The following is a 19,598-nucleotide window of genomic DNA, read 5'->3' on the forward strand; positions in this document are numbered from 1 at the left end:
TAGGATCTATTCCAAACTTTATCAAAGTTTTAAACGTTTTATAGGTCAGAAGGCGTGTTCTACATCATTAAGTTATATTTTAGCAGCATCAGTTATATAGCCATTGTAATGCTACAAAAATATGAGATCTGCCAGACGGAGGTGATCCGTATTGACAGTTTAAAGCTTTCTCTCAAGTATTTTTGGTATGTGGTCTTGGTAAGTGTATCAGTATTTGAGACACATCTTGAACAGGTGCATCACATGTTTATACGGTACATGTACAGTTAATTGAAAGGGTGTGTGAGTGTGCTTGCTTCTGCCTAGTAACAGTTAACAGTTTTACTTTTTGCCTGGAATAAAAGCATTTCACATTTTAAAAAAAACAGTGGTAAGATGTTACGTAAGGTATATACACTGAACTGATAATAGAAAATAAACAAAAGCAGAATGCTGATATCCTACTGACAGCAGGAATGTAGGAAAGCAGTCTGGTTGGAGGAGGGTTCTTGTATAGTAGAGTACAGACTGATTTTAGGTGTAGCTGCATATGTCTACTGTTACAATCATGAGCTATAAATGCACTGCATTATGTAATAGTCACTCTCCAAATCCACCAAGGACGGATGGTCATGGGAAGGAGAAGCACATTTAAACCCCATTTCCTGTCCTGCAGCCACCTGGCATGCTAACATATGTGGACAGTGTGTCTATTAGCAGAACTTTCATACAAGACAAACATGTATATCTTGCTATGTATGTAGATGAAGTAAGAAGAGTATACCCCACTTTTTAAATTTGTATGTTTGTTCCTATAAACTTCATATGCACTTTAACATGTATTGCCACTGTAGCCTGAGCACAAACAACCCAATTTCAAGTGGGATGCACAGACACAATAGTACTTACTGCTCACATATGATGATGATGATGATGATGATGATGATGATTGTTGTTGTTGTTTTTGTTGTTGTTATTGCTGTTGTTATGGAGTTACCAGTGCCAGTTCACTGACCGTATAAGCCTATGAGTTCAGCCACAGTCTCATGGACATCAAAACAATGTGCTTTCTGAGTCAGTTTAGTACTAACTGGAATTTAGGTGATGCTGCAATCCAAGTTGTGTATCCAGATCTATGCCTTGTTAAAAATTTCAATTCAAATTGATTACTTTTTCTGTTCAATTTTCAGCTGTTTTGACTCAATGGAAAATAGAGGGGAATATGTACAGGTAAGAATGTACCCCCTTTATTTATTCATTAAAGAATGTCAAGTGTCTGGGGCAGAACTGATGTAAATGCTCTTTACCAGACTGTAATGCTAATGGTCAGTTTTTCATAGCTTTTCAGGAAAAAAAAACAGCTCATTGTCATGGTATCATGTCTGTTATTGTTTTATATTTCGTTTATCTAACTCATTAGTGAAAATTCTTTTTTTCCCTCTGTGTTGTGCGGTTGTTGTAATATCATCATTAAGGCAAACAGAGAATAGTGTTGAGTTCACTAGTCAAGCTCTAATTAAATTTGAATGGGTAGCACAAAGCAACTTGGCACCATGCCCATCTCATGAGAATAGTTGCAGGCACAGTGGGTTGCTATAGGCAACAAACGACTTTGAAAATAGTTGTTTCTTTAAGTTTAGCTGGGGTATGGTGTAGTGTCCTTTTTTATATTTGAATTCCTTACTTTAAGACTAACCATATAACTGTCTGATTCTTAACGGCATGTACAGAATAGGTGGCAAACTGAAAATGTGTTATTTGGCTGTTGCTTGCTCTTACCAAGCTCTATCAAAGACTTGTTTGTAATCATCCAAGTCACCAAAAAATTAAAAACACTGTTGCACATAGACCAACACAAATATATCTTTGATTCAGTACTTGGGGCCCTAATTCCACTTGTATTGTACTTCTATGACAAGTTGTCAAGGATAACCTATCGCTGGTGTGATGAACTGTGCCATTAAGCACTGTAACACAATGATGTCACCGTAACAACTGACTGTGACCGTACATCTTGTAATTCCAGCGTGGGAAAGACAGTGTTGCTATGCAGGCAGCATAGAGATTGTTACAGGCCTCCTAATGTGTTTCTTGCTTCTTCTTCAGTGGCTATAAATAACAAGAATTTCTGGGAAATGTTTGCTGTTCTTTAAATTTTAACGGAGGTTAATAGCTTTTCTCTATTTTCTGTAGTTTGCTAAGGAGACAAGCTTGTTGAAATGCCCATCTGAGAAACTACAGAAACTGTTGGAGGAAGAACTGAAGCTAAACAGGAACAGTTTGCTAAGTCACGGCTGGTATCATGGCCGTATTCCTTGGAAAGTGAGTAATGGCCAACTTCACCTGCCTTAAATTTGCATCTGTCTATTTGGGTACTCTTTTCCATTCCTGCCAGTTAAGAGTTATTATATTTGCCTTTCTAATTTCCTCAGTGGATAATTTTTCCCTCTTATTACGACATATTGCAAATGTCTGAGTTCTGTGGTTTTACCAGTATCTTTGAAAAGGGATGCGCTTTCATAATACAGATTATTTTTGATGTCTAGGTGTCAGAGACCCTTGTTAAGCATGACGGGGACTTCTTAATCCACGACTCCCTCATGAGCATGGGAGACTATGTACTTACCAGCCATTGGAACCGAAAAACACTGCACTTCCAAATCAGCAAGGTTCTGGTGAAATCCAATGACACCTACACTCAGGTGCGATACACCTTGGATGGAGAAACCTTTGATTCTGTGCCTGCACTGGTACAGTTTCTTCTTGATAACCGAAAACCAGTGACCCAACAGAGTGGTGCTTACATCTGTTCGCCTGTGAACCGCTCTCTCCCACTGTGGTACGTGGAGGCCTCATATGCATTGACCAGTCCTAAAGAGACTCCAGTGAAGCCTCTAAGCAAACATACGGGAAGCCAGAAGAGGCGGAGCGTCAGTCTGACGGAGATTTTACCAATGGACATAAGTCCAAATAGGTTAGAAGAATCCTCTGCTCCTCCTTCATCAATTTATATTTGTGGTTCAAATCATCTTTATGCGGATGAAGTACTTTTTTCATTCATTTTAAGTGTTATTAAATATTATTATTGCTTAAAAATTTAAATGTTACGCAAAGTGTTTGTAGCAGTTGTTAGCATTGTTCAAAAAAGCAATCTTTATTTTCAGCCAGAAATGTGTTGCAATGTTTAAGCAAGTATTTAATATGGGACCCTATTACAGGGTTTCATCAGTAAGTTTTCATGAGTAAGTGTACATTAACAATAAATGTCCAACAGCTAGATGCACTGTAAGTAAAAAGCCAAGGCCTTGTCTCCTTGTTTACCACAGGGAAGAAGTTAGGAGGCATAGTGATGATGTGGAGCAGCCAGATGGAGCATTCTCTCCCTCCTCAACAAAGTTCAATTCACGTAAGTGCAGTTATCTGCTCCTTCTGTGGAGATGTATCCCCCTAAATGCATTCTTAAATGTCAAGTTCGCGAGAAGAATTCAATTGATGTGAATGAAAGAAAGCAATTAAAACTTGAGTAAATTTTCTGTTTAAGGATTTATCCGTACCTGTCCTCTTTATGTAGCTGTTTCTTAACTTTGATATGGTTGTTTCTGTAGCATCTGTTTAGCATTTGAGTAACAGAAACTGGTCACTTGAAATAGTGTGTGTTGTTTCCTGTTTTGCAGGTTCTCAGCAAAAGAGGCATTTAGGCAACAGGAAGTTTGTCATAGTGTCATCTTCACCTGGTCTGCAAACGTCTATGCACCTTGACACGGCTCCCAACTCCAGTGCTGTTTCTTATATGAACCCAACGGACATTGTTTTTTCTGGTCCTCACACAAACTCAGAACACTACAAAAGCATGATCAGTTCAGGCCCACAGCTACCTGTCCTCGGCCGTGGAGAGAATGCATGGACTGGAAAGGACAAACAGGCTCTGAGCAACAGGGAGGAGAATAAGGATTATTTTATCCCTCCTATGGAAGAAGCAACATCTAGTTTCAGACCCTGCAAGTACCAGTCATCATTACTGCCCTCTGAGAATAAGCCCTTAGAGACAAGACTCCTGAAGAGGGTCAAGGAGATGCTCGTTGAAGTTGACACCAAGACTATAGCCTTGCACATTACTAAGATTGACTGCATGGTATGTTTTTTTTTTTTTGGTGTTCTGTGTAGTTTTAAAGCAAGATCTCCTTGCATACCCCACATCTCCTAAAAAGATGTGGGGAATGCAGGCATTTGGACCAGTCCTTCTCAAGTTAATGAAGGACCTGAGGCCCATCCAAATCTAAGGTGTTTGGTGGGTCAAGTGTGTAGATTAGGGGTTTGAACAAAAGACTGCACATTTTGTGACTCTGTAGGTGGGATGATCTACCCCTTATCTAGGGTACAGAGGAAATATCATGGAATATTTTGAAATAAATAAATAATAATAATAATAATAATAATGAGGATGCTTTGATGACATTGTTTTCAGGTCGCTGGAATAACAGATGCGACTGAGAAGATGTCCTGTAGAATGGGAGTGAGCTGTGGACTGGAGTTGCTGACTCTCCCTCATGGACACCATCTCCGGCAAGACTTGATAGAGAGGTTTGGCATGAACTCAGTGTTAAACTAAATCCAACAGCTGAACTGTAGTCCAATCCTAGTTACCCAAAAGTCTGATTTTTTTTTTTCAAAGCTTACTCGAAAAAGCACATTTAGTCATTTTTATTCTTTCCCATTATATCAGTATAATAGTACACACCTGTACCAGGATGAAAACTCTTGAATTCTCTCATTATATTAAATTACTCAGTGTGTGAATTTAGTCTTAGTGGTTGTGGCATGGTATATTGTTAAAATGGTCTCAGAGTTAACACCTGCCACAGGCAATACCTCAGACATATTGCTGGATATCCAAAGAATCTTCATTCATCTCCACAGATCCCACACCTTGTCAGTCATGCTGGCTGTTGAGCTGCTAGGTTGCACAGGTAACATTGAGGAGAGAGCTGCTCTGATACACAAAATTATCCAACTTGCCACTGAGCTCAGGGACACCGTGGGCAATCTGTTTGGTTTTACTGCAGTCATGAAAACTTTGGAACTCCCTCAGGTACAGAGCTAAACAAGTTTACTAAAGTTTGTTTTTGAGTAACATTTTTGAGAACTAATTTGGAGTAGCATGCTAGACCTCTGTTCGCCAAAATGATATTACCTTCTTGGAGTTGGATTGATAAAATCAAGTTGACTGAGGTCTGCAAATGTCATACTGTTCAGGAGGGACTTCTCAACATTTAGTGGATAAATAAAATTAATAATAATCAGTAATTATAATCAGTAATCAGTAGTAGATTAATGTGCAGAAAAAGAGTGTGTCCTTTTACAATTTTGACCCAAATAATGTTCTTCAACACTCATGTGTGACAGAAACAGGGTCAGGGAAACAGGTAAGCCTTGACTCTAGTTTTCTCTCTCATCTTACTTTAGATTTCACGACTGGACAAGACGTGGATGACTCTTCGTCAGAGACACACAGACAGTGCTGTTCAGTATGAAAAATGCCTTAAACCTTTTTTGAGGAATCTGAATTATGGAAAAGGTATAACACACTCAAGAGAATCTCATTCTTACCTTAATCACAGATCCAATATCTTAACAGAGCACTCAACTACTGGGGACTGTCGGTGAAATATTAGTTTGGTCCGCACTAAATTAGTGCTAAGTTTAGTATTAAACCAGCAAGGACCGAAACATTTTACAGATATTCCAACAATGTTTTTGGACTAGGATATGCTTTGCATATAATATTCTTTGAATGTTTTGCAAATGTTTCATAGGTGTGGGAGTTTAAAGAAAACCCATGAACAGCTGGTTCTCAGAATATCATCATGTAACATTTCCCAAATTCACCGAGCTTTCTCAGATATTTAAATTGTTAGATGAGTGATGTGTCATGCAGTCATCCTGGCGCCTCAAGGCTCAATTTGTTTCTATTATGTAGAGTCCTGGGAACCCTCAGACACAACTTTCCCTCATGTTCAGCCACTTTTGTCCCTCATGGAGAGGACAGTGGTGTCTGTGGAGGGAGCAGAACCCTGGGAGAATCTGGATATTGGAGTGGAGTCACTCTTAAGTCATCTGAATGCTGCTCGCACTATTGCCAGTCATGGGTTGATCTTCCGTTCCAATGCAGAGACCAAGCTACATGGTAAAGGGGTTTTATGTGTATATGTATGTCATACACAATGACTAAAATGCAGTCTGCTTTGTAGTTATTTTTTTTCTGTTTTATTACATCAGTAGAACAACAGAAAAATAAAAGTTTTAATTATTAGTAGTGTAGTTACTGAGACTCAAACCGTTACTCATTTTAATATACGGCAGAAAAAAAGCATCAAACCGTGTACTTTCATTCTTATTAAGTCAAGCCACCATCATATTATCATTATACCCACTCTCTGGGTATAATGATATAAACTGACAAACTGTGTTTTCTAGAGCTGTATTTTGGAACAAAGTGAAGAACTACATGTTTGTTATTGTGATCTACAGGGTTTGTGGAACAGCCAGATGTTCTGGAAGTGTTTCTCACAGACTTCCAGATGCGTTTGTTGTGGGGGAGCTGTGGGGCAGAGAAGAACAGGGAAGAACGGTACGATAAATTTGACAAGGTCTTGACAGCACTGTCAAACAGGCTGGAGCCCCCTCCACACTGACAGTCAAGTTCCCTTTTCTTCATGTCCCTAAAGCAATACATAACGTACTATGTAATGACTGTACAGTTTTTTTAGTCTGTTTATTTATCCTTTTTTCTTTCTTTTTTTACTTTTTGTTAATGTTCCCTATAGACCTAATAATGTAGATATAGAATTCTAGGATGATTCTTTACATTAACATCCTACAGAGATTTCATTGTCTAATATAATTTCATCTTTATTATATGCAGTGTTTCTATGCTAACCAGATTAATGTTAACTGACTGTGAAATTTAAAATAAAAGACCTTAACATTCTCATTTATTTATGAATGGACAAATAAGAGGCTTAATATATATATATGTTCATGTCTTATGCATTTCTGTAAATCATCATCACTTTATATCACAGATACAAGAACAAGATCATTTAATTTAATATAAGCTGCTATGATGCCTGGTACCTTTGTTAAGACAAAAGTTCATTTTTCTCATTTGTGCAATTCTGACAGTGCATTTCTATGGATAAATAAACCCCATTTGAATCAATGATTTGTTTACTCATGTTTATAACTTTGCAATGACAAACATTATGTTGTGCCTAGTTCTTTATGTTTTGTTAAGAAAACATTTGATATTCTTATTACATACATGCATATTGTAGTAGCATTATCAGTATTTAGATTTTATTTGGCATTTTGTAAATATTGTGCTTTTATTCAAGTTTTTAAAAATACATTTCTTTAATTTGCAACATTCTATGAGAAAATATTGTTTGATATTTAATATTGTTTGATATTTACTTATTTTTCTTGATTCTTGAGTACAGTTTTACACTGTGCACTTGTTAAAAATCCATAATGATACCACTTGAATAGACTACTGAATTTAACAGATATTAGCTCAAGTTAAATGATAACAATATAATGTGCATGTGATGTAACATAATGGAACTGGTATTGTCAAAATCAAGGAGCAGAGGAGACCTGGGATCCATGATCGGAGGCCTAAATCAGACTTCACAATGGAGAGGCTCAGGGGAGTATTCCAGAAAGCGGGTTTAGTGAAAACTCTGAGTTAGATAACTTGGAGCAAGTTGTAAACCTTCTAACAGAAAAGACCTATGGCTTTGTTTTCTTAGGAGAATGACGCCATAGGGCTCTTCCATTAGGAGGTTACTACTTACTCTAAGTTAACTAACTGAGTTTTCACTAAACCCGCTTTCTAGAATACCCCCCTGGTTTGTGGTGGAGAGAAAAAAAAGGGGGAGGGGGGGCTATAGATGAGGACAACAAGTGTACCACGAACATAAAGTCATTTTCTTTCATTCCAAATACTACCATGAAATGAAACAAAAAAACAGTACATTGTAGTGTCCGTCACTACAGAGATTCGGCAAATAGTATAAATATATACACAATAATAAAACCTGACCTAAAACATTGACCTAAAACATCATGCTTGAAAAAACTGATTGTTCCCACGTCATAAGCACTAACCGCTCACGTGGTGCTAGTTCATATTGCAATCACGGCATAGATGGGCCAAAATAACCTATTGTTCACGTCTCATTCCCGCTGCTTCAGGTGTGCCTTACTATTTACGGTCGCGTAAATTTGAACACACCATTCAGTGCGGTTGACCACTGTAAATTTCTTTTCCTGAAGCTCTTTATTCATCACGGGAGTTGTAGTTTTTCTTAGATCATGATGCCCCTCTACGTGCAGCCAATAACGACTGCAACAAACTACAGTTGATGCCTCTAGTGGCAATAGTCCCACCAAGAAAGAGGAACCTCCAATGGAGCTGTTACCAGGAGAAATGACAATGCTGTCTATATTCTTTTTTTTATGCTGTGCTTCAGTTGTCAAGTCTTTTGAGATGAAACAGATATTTTGTACAATATCTGACAGCTGTGACTGCGATTTTAAACCTAATTTAAAAGGTAAGAGGACAAGGAGCTGTGTGAGTAGCCTAATCGTTCTTGTGGCTTCAACGTTAGCTAAACAGCAAGTTGTCATATACTACCCGGATTATGGGGTGTAGACAGATCATTCTATACGTTTTGATTCAAGCCAATTGCAGGGTGATGACAAGATCGCCAATATGAGTCCTTTTTGTTTTATTTCTTTCTGATTCTGTAGCAGGTGTCTCTGTCGCCTTTCAAAATTAAGTTCGCTACCTTGCTAGCAACTTAGTATCACTTGGAATATTTTAGCTAGCAAAGAAGCTGTCTAGCTAATGTAAAAGCAAAGTATGCCTTTGCTCCTTGTACGCTTTGTCAAGCGCCCTTTTGAACTAAAATTGGAGTAATTAATTCTATAATATAATCGTGGTTGTTTTGACGTTTTGTATAGTCACAGGACAGTGGGCAGCCACAGAGACTATGTATGTTAACTCTTACTATATACGAAATGACTTAACCTGCAGATTCAGAGAGATAGCTAGGTCTGAAAGATAGCTTATAGTTGTTCAGATAACTTCAGTAAAATTTTACAGTAAAATTCTTGACTATGGAATAGCAACACTGTTAATCTTTTTTGTTGAACTCTGAAACATCCCCGCCCACGTCATCTGTCCTGTGCCCTACCTGTCCTCTGTTCTAGGGTTGGAGTGGGACCTTTATAAAAATCTTTATGGACAGCACTTGGCTCAGGATATTGTCTCTGAGACAGTGGCAAATTTCCTTCAGAAAGAAAACCCTGACAGGCCCCTCGTGCTGTCGTTCCACGGGGCATCAGGTACAGGCAAAACTCTGGTGAGCACAATGCTGGGCAGACACCTGTATGGATCAGGTATGGGAAGTCCTTATATTCATCAGTTTGTGCCAACACTACACTTTCCCTTACGTGACCGAGTACGGCGATACAGGGTATGACCATTTGCCTCCTCACCTCTGCTCATACATTGTCAATAGTCTTATATAATATAATGGTCTTAAGTATTTTGATGCTGATCCTGTTTTTTAGATGCTGTAAATTGGACACATTTGTTAAGATATGTTCAGAAACACATTCACGCTAAACTGTTTATTGCATATTATTTGATGATGATAGTATCAAAGAGATGTATGTCTGAATATGACAAATGAACCAGTATTTGTTGTGACTCTTAATTCAGTGAACTGTTATTGATGAGTGTTTATGACAAAATGTATAAGACAGGCTTATTGTAAAGATAGACGTTTCCGTTCACAGTCAGACCTCAAACGCTGGGTGGAGGGTAATCTCACAACGTGTGCCCGGTCCATCTTTATTTTTGACGAGATGGAGAACATGCCGCCTGGTCTGATTGATGTTCTGGAACCTTTCCTTGGCCCCTCCCACGTGGTGTTTCAGACCAATTATCGAAAGGCTATATATGTCTTTATAAGGTAAAAAATGACTAGATGACCTGTTCTTCCCCATGGCCGTCAGGAGTCATAGCATTATGTATAGATGACCCTCAGGAGACGGTGATGTGTTGGTGCAAACCATGACAGAAAAATATAGTTTAAAAAATCAAATGCATTCAAAAAGAATTTGTCTAAAAAAAAAAAAAAAAACCTTTAATTTCATGGGTTCGAAACATTAAAAGCCTCTGACAACCAAGGCACTGCGAATGATCAACCTTAGTGATGAAGAAACTTGCATACTTTGACAGCAGCTGTAAATACTTTACAGAAGTGTGATGGTTGATGTTTTCTTTTCCTCACTTGTAATGAGACGGTGCTTTCTTTCCCAGCACTGCAGGGCAGGAGGTGATAAACAAGGCGGCTCTGGAGAGTCGACAGAAGGGACGGGACAGAGAGGAGATCAAGTTAAAAGAGCTAGAGAAGGATATAGCAGAGGCTGTGTTCAATAATGAAAACAGTGAGTTTTACTGTTACACACACACACACCCTCTCACCCTCCAGAGTAAGATCTCACCTGGAATAGGAGGAAATGTGGGGCTTTTGAGTCATTTTAAGAGATTTTTATGATTTTTATAGACATGGATCAAGTTTAATTAAAAAAAAAAAAAATTAAGAAATATCTATGCAGTATGAGGCTCAAAATCTACCTTAAGTCTTGTTGAATGATACTGAGAGTTACCAGAAGAAAACCTTATGCACATTACAATCAAGCATTATAAGTATCTTTTTTTACTACACATGAACTCTTATCATTTGTGATATCTTGTTCTGTGTTCAGTATAGAGCTTTCACACATATTCTTCTCGGCACCAAAACGAAAGTTAATGTGGTTCTAGAGTTCTGCATTTCAAAGCCGTATGATATGATTTTATTTATTTATTTATGTATCTGTTTTAATGAACCCTGTTATCTAGGTGGCTTTTACCAGTCGAGGATTATCCCTGAGAACTTAATCACCAGCTTCGTGCCATTCTTGCCTCTGTGTCGGCGCCACATCGAGCGTTGTGCCCAGAGAGAGCTATGCCAACGCGGGGAGTGCCAGCGCACAGACGTGGCAGAGGCAGTTGGGGGAGCGGTGTCCTACAAACCTGAGAACGGACAATATTTTTCCAGTACCGGCTGCAAATTGGTGCCTGCCAAAGTCAACCTTTTCCTTTGAAGGTTACATAAAGCCTAACTGAAGATCCCAGGACCACAAGGGGGGGGGTTGGACTAGCCCAGCTGAGATTAACAGCAAGGTCTGAGATGTTTGCCTTAATGTCCTAGCTGTGTCGTGGAACGCTGGGTTTTGTCGACCCCAGAAAGACGATTGGTCCCTCAGCCAATCACTCAAGACCTCGCAGGCGGGGTTAAGATCATTAGGAACCAACTGAGAGAAAGAACATATCGTTGCTAGTCATATGCAGCTTTGGAGGAAGACGTTAAAAAGATCGCCAACGATCTAGCATATCATTAATCAGCATCGACTTTGTGTGGTGTTGTGATTTAACAAGTCTATTAGTTTGTTGTTGTTTTTTTTTAAATATCTTTGACATCTTGTCGATGTGTAATGAAGACATTTAAATTATTTATTTCATGCGGACATTTTTTTTTTCTTTTGGCGTGTCTTTTAAAACCTTTCATGTTTTGCCCTTAGCGCCAGTAGGTGGCAGCAGTGTCTAATCTTAATGACCCAAAAATCGAGCTACTAGAGAACATTTGTCATCATTTCTGTCTCATTATTTTAATTATTTTATCCATTATTTTACACTGTGACACCACAGTGGTGGCGTTAATGTGACTGGGCAACAATTTACTTACTATCTCAATTATTTTACGTGTCTTTTAAATGACACAGTATAAAAAATGATACTACCTGTGTGTGATATACACATTCAGAGGTAGTAAATACTATACTATTTCAGTAACAACAAAGCTGCTACTTTCTACTTGTGCCAGTGAGCCTACCTCTCATAATCAGTGGCAGCAGGCCAAATGGTACAGACTGGACATGTCCAAGACATAACAGACATATAACTGGGTTGAGAAAGGCATTGCTCTGATGGACTAATGGCAGTGTTGTTGTTGTTTTAAGCACAACAGAAAATGTTTGCATTTATGAGGGGAGTGACTTGTTTTAAGGGATTCTAAAGCCTAGGACTTCCAGTGCCACCCTAATTTGGTAGACATTGAGTCAGGGTGTGTAGTTTGCAGGCAGCTGGACACACTGTGCCAATTTGAAGTAATTTAAATATAAGATGTTATTTGTGAATGTGTTGTATACAGGAAAGTGACGTCTCATCTGATGTATCTTGAAAAGAAACTCAAGGTCTCCTCTGTTAGCTGAAATTCTTGACTTCTCTGGAGGAAATTATTCTGCTTCAAATCAGTTGGGGGGGGCGGGGGTGGTCTTAATGTAATTATGCTTTGAAAAAACTTGGCCTGAGGTAATATTGTACAAGAAAGCTGACCTAGACAGGAAAAGGATTTTTTCCTCTCTCTTCATGCCTTATTGCGAGCAGCTTCTGTTTCCTTATTCACAATGAAGTTAAGGACTATTCAGCTGCAATCAAAAGATGTGTTAGTATGCACAATGGAAATCATACTGGTTCTGTCCTTGATTTTGTTTGCACAGCAGAGTAGGAATAATCAACTGAATTTTTGAAATACTATAACCTTCATCTTTATTTTTTTTTATCATCTTTCTTTTCTTCCTGGCAACCAGTTTCTGTTTTATGCTTTATAGTCACGTTTCACCAAGTTGTTTTGCAATGATAACAGTGAACAGTTTTCCAGAATGTCAGTCAAAGCACTTTATTCCAGGTTTGTCCATCAGCTTTTTAGCAGAAGTGTTGACAGATCTCAGTGTTTCTCAGGTGCTTCACTGGACTGTCCAGGTGACCTTGAACATCTGAAGGTCAGTAGTAATTCACCGGTCGTGTCCAATTCCATGAACTCAATGCATGTAATGCTTACATTGAAATAAACTGTCATGTCTGGTCTGCATTCATGTGACTTCCTCCCAGTCTTCATTTATTCTTCCTCTTTTATGTATTATTAGTATCATTTGAAAGGAGCAATGCTTTTGGACTTGATACAGTATGAAACACCATTTTGTTATATGTCCTGAAATCAGAGTGTGATAATCTGTATCACTGGTAAGTGTGTGAATTTGCTTCTGAAGTCCATCACAGCTTTGTACTGAGGTAATGTGATGGTAGAGTCTTCACCAGCCTCATTATCAGTAAGGCTTGTGTGTAAAGAAATGCTGAAGAAGGACTGGTGTTATTCTCCACTCAAAGAATCAGCCCACTTAACCTCCTCGAAACGGGACAATAGAGGTTTTTCCACAGTTTAAGAGGAAAGCAGTAGAATTTATAATATTTCAGACACTACACACAACTCTCAGATATTGTTAAGTGTTCATTTTAAGCTCTTTTATGGGCAGAATCCAGGGCTGCTCAATTTGCCAATATACATTGTTTTAAAATGATGCTCTGCAAGACCACTGGCTCTCTAGGACCCTCTAATGTTCTTTACTGCAGTATTGTCGCAACTGTCAACATTTACTGCAGTACTGCAGTTGACAACATTTCAGTAAGGGTGTGTATTAAACTGCATGATTGTGTTGAATTTGGAGGCATTTGAATGTTTCTTATAATATGTTAAACTCACCTAACACTTGGGTGTATTATGGCTACCCTGTAATATATAAGAAATACTGGTCATAAGAGATGACTTAACATGACGTTTAGCTGAACAGCAAACAGTCTGCACTGAGTCTGGGTTTAAAAAAAAAAACAGTTGCCTATGTTGGTTCTAAAAGCAGGGAGAAAAAGGAAACTGATATTGTGAATTCAATTCTTCATGTGTGGCTTTTTCCTCTATTTACCCACATACAAAACCCATTTGCTTAAATCCTGCTGTGATAACTTCATCAATGCTTCTCTCTATAAATGTAGAAGAACAGACAAGTCCCTTGCTGTGCCCTCTTTACCTCTTATGGTGTTTAAGGAAAGGATTTTCTGTAGCATTGGCTCTGACAAAAAAAAAAAGCGCAGGATGGAGGCTACCTCTCCCGCCCTCCCCCCCTCCCCATCCAGACACCCACCAGTGGTTTTAATTTGACCTTTGAAGCACTCATTCACACGCTCTTTCTATGATGTCTGCGACCCGGCTCAATCTTGGTCACCCCTCTGTTTTGGTCATCTCTGCATTCATCCGTCCATCCTAAATCAGGTTTAAAAAGGCACTGTGTCACCTCCCTCACTCTCTTGCTCAACAATGCCCCCCCCCACACACACACCCAACATCTGTGAGCGCCCCTCTGTCTCCTTATTTTCTCCCTAACCTCTCCATTATTGGGTCTCTTTCACTTGTAAATGTGGCCAGCTACATTGCTGATGAGGCTTTCAGTTGCATGGCCAGGGTCAGGAGAGGGATGGGCAGTGCTGGAGGAGGGGGGGTGTCCTGAGGGTCAGAGGCGACGGGACCATTGTCCCGAAAAGTGAGGACCTTTTTTTGGTGCTCAGTCATCTGGGACAGTTCGCAACAACCTCAACTTTTGGCTCCTGTTTGCTCTCCATGTAAAATTGTGTCAGTCCCCTTTGTTCTAACTAAGGAGAAATCTTTTTTCCCATACCCATGGATTAGAGACAAAGCTTGGGAAATAGGGGAAATTTGGTACTACCTTTTTGGCAGACTTCATGTGCTCCATCCCCGACTTTTAAATTCTCTAAACTGATCCTGCCTTTAGCAGTTATCGGGTTCCATCACTGCGCCCTGGTAAGATCTCTCATGGGTTGTAGGCCATTTCTGTTTGTGTTCTTACTTCAACAATGGGTGGTCTCTCTAGCAGTAGAGTCTCCACGACAACAGGTGAACAAAGGGTGAATGGTGTGGGGAATGCCGGGAGAGGGGGCGGGGCACCAGGGATGCCCTTGGCCTCTGTGTGGCCATTTGGGAACATGGGCCTCACAATGACAGGAGAGGGGGAAAAAAAACTGCCAAATCTGTCCTTTTCTTCTCACTTGAAATGATTGATAATCCTTCACTTTCTGTGAGAATCCCAAATCTCAAATGCCTGGATATGACCACATCTCTCAAACTTTCTCTCTGGATGATAAATTAGGTCATTCTCAGCAGCCTAAGACGGTGACAAGGATGACGCCAAAGTCTCCTAACACAGCAGAATTACCATTCTCACTTCTTCTCACTTCACTCTCCTTCTGACAACCTTGTGCGTTTCAAAAAAGTTGAAAAGATATAAATGAGTCTGTCATTTTAATTGTAAGATTTTTGCAAACCTAATTTCCACTAAAAGCCTTGGGAATATATTTTATACTCATTATTACTGCCATGCTGATATTGAATGGCCTATGGATGATTTCAGTGGGAGAAAACACTGAAAAAAAGTGTTACATACTGATCAGTGAGAAACCATATCTTAGGCTGTTTAATACAACTGACACTGAGAAAACTGCAGGTAGCTGCAAAACAGCCATGAACCGAAACACTGGAAGTCTAATTTTGGAACTGTTTGTTTATATGGTACATGTTATGGTACATGACTGCAAAAAACGAGAATAAAAATGGGAATATTCTGCACAGAAAATGCACTCGGTCAAATATTACTGAACAAGCCAAATTCCCAAATAAATGGATAGATCAGCTTATTGTATCCATCTTTGTATTACAATAAATAAAATCTTATGAGTAACACAAATCAATGGTAACTGAAATCAGTATAACCAGGCAGATTATGCTGTCTGAATGTAAACTGTAGTCCCTGCTCAAATGGTAAACAATTTACCTGTTATTCAATGTTATGCCATGAAGGTTTAGACCACACATGACTGGTTTTGTTCTAAGATCAGTCTAAATTGTTGGTTTATTCATTTCTGTTGAACTCCAAAATAGTTCTTATTCAAAAATGGTTTCCAGTTACTACATAACCAGTGATAGATATTACACTCTAAAATTATTTTATATAATGTGTATTTTATGTATTGTGTGCCAGAAGATGAAATAGGGAATAATGGGTCCTATGATATTCTCTATAGAAAATCTCTGTACAACAATGACCATAGGCAAGCCAACAACATAACCAATTATTGTCAAATATCCAGGCCAATCACTTGCAGCATTTCTGTGAGCTAAAATATTAAACACAACTTCCGCATCTTTATAGATTAAAGGTTTTATAATATCTAGATTCATCGAACCATATCTAAAAAATACAGAACATTTTATCTACAACCATTTCACCCTATCATGTAGTATAGAAATACCTTGCTATTACACTGAAGAAAAGAGCTTTGCACAAAAGAAAGATGTGATTCATGACCTTATCTAAATTCTCTCCAAATTATTCATAAGGACTTAGTGACCAACACTGAACCAATACACCCAGAAATAATATACCTCAAATTTCAATCTCTGATAAAAAAAAGATTATTTTTTTCTCCTTAATTCTCCATGTATTCACAAATATGGGTTTACTCTCCAAAAAGATGAGTATAATGCTTTTTCTTGTTCCTTTCAGAATTCTATGATTGACTGTTCAACAGATTCATTTATGTAAACTCTTTTCAAGTTTGAGAATTAATCTGAGGGTAACTATATGGGTATAGGGTAACTATGAAGGTAACTATAAAATTACCTCTCTGGAGATTTAACGAAGGCAAAGGGATACACAGGACATCATTTCCCATCTTCAATCAATCTGAAAGTCTGTGAATTCACAGAGGAACACAAACAGGGGATTATGGCTCTCCAACAGCTATAAAAAATGTAAAAAAAAAAAAAAAAAAAAGGGAGAGAGAGAAGAAAAGAACAAGAACAAGAACTCATTAAATGCACCTTGCCACTTTGTGAGACAAAGGTGGTTCAGGAGGCTAAACCAAGTGAATAAGTTTAAATATTCACGGTGAGCTGGTATCATTGTATAACGATGTCTTAAAATCCATAGTTCAATGCCAACAACATCAATGTGAACTCGATTACGCTAAAGGTGTATAGGCCTATACGTGTTGGATAAACATTTTCCGAATTACATGAGAAAGGAGAGTGCTGTCCATGGTTCTGAAGACTTCCGTCTTAACAGTAACGAAGAGTGTTTTTTATATTTGTGCAGGATGTCTATTCTGGTGGCCAGGCATCTCTCTTGTCCTCAACTACAGCAGACTGAGAGTAAGGTTAGTGTCTCGGCCTTGATCATGATCAAGGCCGAGACACTAACCTTAGCACGACGTCATTTACTGATAAGCAGATCAAAGAATATAATTATAGTTTCGACTTACATTTGTGGATATTTTAAAATAGATGTAAATATACATATATCACGTCATTACAGTCATTCAGTGTCATCTGAGAGAAATCGCATTCAATGAAATTTCTCAATTCAACACGGCTCCTTTCAACATGATCCGAACAAATATACGTAATCTCATTTAATCCGATTTGTTCGACACTTTCACCAGTATTGTTCACTTTAAAAGCTTAAAAATGCATTCAAAGCGATTTCATTAAGCATAACAAAAGCCGGATCTTTCGCTACATTCCGCAAAATCTTTGCAGAGGAACTGACGTATCACATCAACAATAAGACGTCTCTCTGCCTGTACTGGGGCTTTAGACTTGTCAAACGTTACTGACTAAAACTAATAATATGGTAATTGTGAACCAACTGGAAATCTGTGGGCATATGTTACTTTTTACACTCATTTAATTTTGCAAAAATAGAATCTAGATCGATTGAAACGTCATAAATCAACTGGAAAACTAATAGTAAATAAAATGAAATAAAAGAAAACGAAATGAAATGAAATAAAATAAGCTTTTGGTACTTGCTGCCGGTATTTCCTTTAACGTCAATGGAATAAATTATCTAAGGAATAACAATACATTTACATCTTGTTTTCAGGCTATACTTGACATTTAAAGATTGAAACTTAAGTTTAGGGAATGGTCAAGAAAAAAATATCAAACTATGAATCTCAAAAGAACAAGCTATTGCAATCCTAATGTAATATCACACAAGCAGTTTTTAAAAATAAACAAGGCATGATAACAAATGAACATTTACAGTAATATAGTTAACCTCAGTTATCTGCTAAAAGTTATGAGAGTTGACTGATAACCTGAAACATTATCGATATTGTCAATATCTCCACAAAACTAGTCTAAATACTTAAATTCGTTTTAAACAATTTACACTGCCTCTCACGTTTGTTAAAAAGATGCATCTGAGCCTCCAGCAACAGATGTCCACGCACAATTCTTGATTAATCGCGTGACATCTCACAAGAATTGCGTTTGGACAATCAGCTGCGTGAGCTCCTTGTGTCTTCTCAGTGACCGCACTCATAGACCAGCTATTTCAGAAATTCCAAAAATAGCATGAATAGCCGAGTTTATCATGCATGATCCCAAGCGCTTTTTCATGCTTAGGAGGAACATTTTACAGTTAGGTTATTTTTGTATGATACGTCCAGGAAAGACTGTCCATGTAAAACAATAAACCCGCTCATCCTTTTGTTTATCAAAAAAGTGCAACTTAAATCCGTCAAACCTATCTGTTGTCCAAACATATTATGAAACAGTTTATTCCCTATTCTTTACAAAGCGCCAAGAATGAATACCAAAAGATTATTTTTTTTCAATAGTACAGCCTAACTGTGAAATTAATCAACGACTTGCTTTGACATATCACCAAAAAACGAGTTATCACCGAGAACTGTTGAAATTGCATTTATGTGCATTGCTTGAAGTAAAGGCAACCTGAAAGATTCGAATAATCTCTATGTTGCCACTGCGAATTCTTAATTTAAGAGCATTTTGGTCGTCTAGTAATTGTCCCTGAAATATACACTATCAATGACGAGGAAGAAGAAAAGCCAGCATAGGGCAACAACATAAACTAGCCAACACTGCATCCACATTTCTGCACCTGAAACGCACGGTTTCTACTGCACACGACTGACAACACTTAATCAGCGCCAATTCCTTGAAGTGTCCCCGTTGAAAAATGATAATCCTCCACGATGGTTCGATAGTGTTGTTTTAAACTGTTGCGACAGAGCCCGTCGAACCTGGAGGCACAGAGAAAAGGGAAATCGATATTAGGAATTTCCCCTGTACATTCCACCAATTTGTTTTTAAAAGTCTCTAGTAAAGATTGTAAATCAGCACGAGAAAAGACGCGGAGATAAAACCGCGGTTGCATAAAAATCCCAAAGAATATCATAGAAAGACCGCAAGCCAACGATCATATCCTTTTGCGCAGATGTTCGTTTGCTCCATCTACGCACAATCACGTTCCTTCCATCGCTGACACCGAGGGAGAATACGGGGATGGTCATCGCTTGGTACAACATTTGAATAACACCATAGGGGGATAAATCAACCATTGTGATGAAGAACTAATGAATCTCCACTATCTCATTGAGCATACTAGCCAGTAGCTGCGTCTGTACCAGTAGCCTCTTAAAGATACAACAGTCCCCTTTTCTTAGCGAGGCAATTACACTACAATCCAGCGTTGGCTGTTCAGTGATATTACGCATTGAGTACTGA

General features: G+C 38.4%; 2 protein-coding genes across 2 annotated transcripts; both read left to right on the top strand.

Annotated features, from left to right (window-relative positions):
- The first annotated feature begins 1,164 nt into the window (after positions 1–1,164).
- On the top strand, positions 1,165–6,737 carry sh2d3cb (SH2 domain containing 3Cb). The gene is made up of 10 exons (XM_030791575.1): positions 1,165–1,209; positions 2,173–2,301; positions 2,526–2,953; positions 3,306–3,385; positions 3,654–4,111; positions 4,445–4,560; positions 4,897–5,068; positions 5,443–5,554; positions 5,957–6,163; positions 6,508–6,737. Exons 1-10 carry the CDS (start codon positions 1,183–1,185, stop codon positions 6,669–6,671), a joined length of 1,893 nt encoding a protein of 630 aa, XP_030647435.1. The 5' UTR covers positions 1,165–1,182; the 3' UTR covers positions 6,672–6,737.
- A 1,808-nt stretch (positions 6,738–8,545) lies between these two features.
- Positions 8,546–11,254, top strand: tor2a (torsin family 2, member A). The gene is made up of 5 exons (XM_030791967.1): positions 8,546–8,594; positions 9,256–9,407; positions 9,847–10,022; positions 10,373–10,500; positions 10,958–11,254. Exons 3-5 carry the CDS (start codon positions 9,916–9,918, stop codon positions 11,200–11,202), a joined length of 480 nt encoding a protein of 159 aa, XP_030647827.1. The 5' UTR covers positions 8,546–8,594; positions 9,256–9,407; positions 9,847–9,915; the 3' UTR covers positions 11,203–11,254.
- Positions 11,255–19,598: the final 8,344 nt, after the last annotated feature.

This window comes from Chanos chanos, chromosome 14 (assembly GCF_902362185.1).
Source record: "Chanos chanos chromosome 14, fChaCha1.1, whole genome shotgun sequence".
Lineage (NCBI taxonomy): Eukaryota > Metazoa > Chordata > Actinopteri > Gonorynchiformes > Chanidae > Chanos > Chanos chanos.